The 2,604-nt window shown below is 36.1% G+C and overlaps 1 protein-coding gene across 4 annotated transcripts in view; it reads right to left on the reverse strand.

Annotated features, from left to right (window-relative positions):
- The window catches only part of LOC106457163 (Kv channel-interacting protein 1-like), a 108,906-nt gene that overhangs the window by 5,065 nt on the left and 101,237 nt on the right, over nt 1–2,604 (reverse strand). For all 4 annotated transcript variants that reach the window (XM_022382988.1, XM_022382986.1, XM_022382987.1 and 1 more), the window contains one exon: nt 637–699. In XM_022382988.1, coding sequence (XP_022238696.1) covers nt 637–699 — 63 coding nt within the window. The remainder of the gene's footprint in view (nt 1–636; nt 700–2,604) is intronic.

Below are 2,604 nucleotides of genomic sequence, written 5' to 3' on the forward strand. Positions count from 1 at the left end.
GTTGGAGGAATTGATCTGAAAGATTCTGATGCTATGTGTGTATCCTAACAGATAGTAAAAGGTGAATAATTATAAATAATTTCTAATTTACAATAAATATACCTTAATCAACAGTTTGGTCGTACCAGTAAACTTGACCTCATTGTAGCTGTGAATACGTCAAGTAAGTGACTGTCGTATCTTCTGTACTCATGACATTAGATGTGCAAAGTTATGTCGTTCTGTCTTGCTGAAGTATAAGGAACCTATCTGAGAATCCTAAAGCAAAAAGCGAGGAGTCTCGGATAACCTGCCTTGATAATACTTTATATCAAAAATTCACCACCTCTATGTTCTTTACACAACGAGGATACCATAAAATTAAAAACACTGTACAAGGTTTGCGCATCTGATCCTTTGAATAAGACTAATCATACTAATATTTAAAAGAACAATTGAAGACATATCAGCAAGTTACGACGAAACATTCCTAGAAAGTCTGTTTCAAGTGTCAGCTTTTGTTTTCATATAACTAGAATACTTAATTCTATTGAAACACAAACTGATAACAGTACGAACTTCTAGTTTATCAAATACATCTATAATAGTATGAAAGTTTACTCTCTGTGTACTTGCATAAAAACAAGTTATCCTAACCTTTATGCAGGTGTCCACAAACTCGTCGAAGGTCACCACACCGTCTTTGTTTTTATCCAATCGCTGAAAAAGTTGAAACTAATATTTAATTAATTATATATGTATTTACTCATTTTTTATTAGAACACACATAGAAATAATTGTATTTGTTTGTTCGTTGAATTTCGCGCATAGCTAATCGAGGGTTATTTGCACTAGTCATCCCTAATTTTGAAGTGATAGACTAGAGGGAAGGCAGCTAGTCAACACCACCCAACACCAACTCTTACATAAGTTACACTTTACCAAAGAAAAATGGAATTGATTGTCACATTTTAACGCCTACACGGCTGAAAGGGCGAACCTGTTCAGTGAAGGAATTCGAATCCCCCTGCAGATTGCGAGTCGAGTGCCCTAACCACCAAGCCATACCAGGCCTAATATTATTTGAAACCAGTGATACAGTTATTCTGTAGACCAAGTAGACCCCAGCACTCGAAACAAAATAATTTCTTATAGTGCTATAATTACTATATTTAAAGGCATTATTAGAGATTATAAAAGATAAATCGAGTAGAGAGAGAGGCTGCTAGAATTATTGGGTAACGAGGCTTCTGTAATTCTTGGATAGCGATGTTTCTGCAATTCTTGGATAGCGAGACTTCTGGAATTCTTGGATAGCAAGACTTCTGGAATTCTTGGATAGTGAAGCTTCTGGAATTCTTGGATAGCAAGACTTCTGGAATTCTTGGATAGCAAGACTTCTGGAATTCTTGGAAAGTGAGGCTTCTGGAATTCTTGGATAGCAAGACTTCTGGAATTCTTGGATAGTGAAGCTTCTGGAATTCTTGGATAGCGAGACTTCTGGAATTCTTGGATAGCAAGACTTCTGGAATTCTTGGATAGTGAGGCTTCTGGAATTCTTGGATAGCAAGACTTCTGGAATTCTTGGATAGTAAGACTTCTGGAATTCTTGGATAGTGAGGCTTCTGGAATTCTTGGAAAACGAGGTTGCTGTAATTCATGAATAGCAAGGCTGCTGGAATTGATGGATAGCGAGGCTTTTGAAAATCTTGTATAGTGAGGCTGCTAGAAGTTTTGAATAGTAAGACTGCTAGAATTTTTGAATGGTGAGGCTACTGGAATTCGTGAATAGTAAGGCTGCTAAAATTATTGGATAATAAGACTGCTGGAATTCTTAGATAGCGAGGCTCCTAGAATATTTGGATGGTGAGCCTGCTAGAATAAGTTGATAGTGAGGGTTCTGAAATTCTTGGATAACGAGACTTCTAGAATACTTGGATAGCGAGGCTCCTAGAATACTTGGATAGTGAGTCTGTTAAATTGAACATGTTACCAACTGATAACTAAACGTTTACTGTTTTGTCTATATCTTATTTTTGATTCTTCCTTTTTCAATGGATGTTTATCTCTCTCTATTTATAGTACTAAGTTCAAATATAATATTTACTTTTCACCTCATAAATACAACGCGAAGTGTGTTTGCATTTCTATAGGCAAAAAAGGGAAACAACCACTTGGACCAGTAAAGATCAACATCCTGTATCAATAACAGTTCTCATCCTAAATATCCTTAGAATAAATATTTAATTACACTAGATATTTCACGAAATAATCAATTTCTATACTGAGGTAGCGAATGTTAATGCCTCATTTGTTTCAGAAACAGTTTAAGCAGAAGATTTTTCATGATACTCACATGAACAAATTAGCAAACTAACTGCGTCGAACATATGTGCATACATAGAGTACTTTATACGTTTCATTGGAATCCTATCAGAAAGTAACTACCTCAGTCTACGTTCTTTTTTTCAACTAATCATGGGCCCAAAAGTGGCACAGCGGTATGTCTGCGAACTTACAACGCTAGAAACCTGGTTTCGATACCCGTGGTGGGCAGAGCACAGATAACCCATCGTGTAGCTTTGTGCTTATTTCCAAACAAACAACTAACCATGGAATTATTAT

Source organism: Limulus polyphemus, unplaced genomic scaffold (genome assembly GCF_000517525.1).
Source record: "Limulus polyphemus unplaced genomic scaffold, Limulus_polyphemus-2.1.2 Scaffold298, whole genome shotgun sequence".
Taxonomy (NCBI): Eukaryota; Metazoa; Arthropoda; class Merostomata; order Xiphosura; family Limulidae; genus Limulus; species Limulus polyphemus.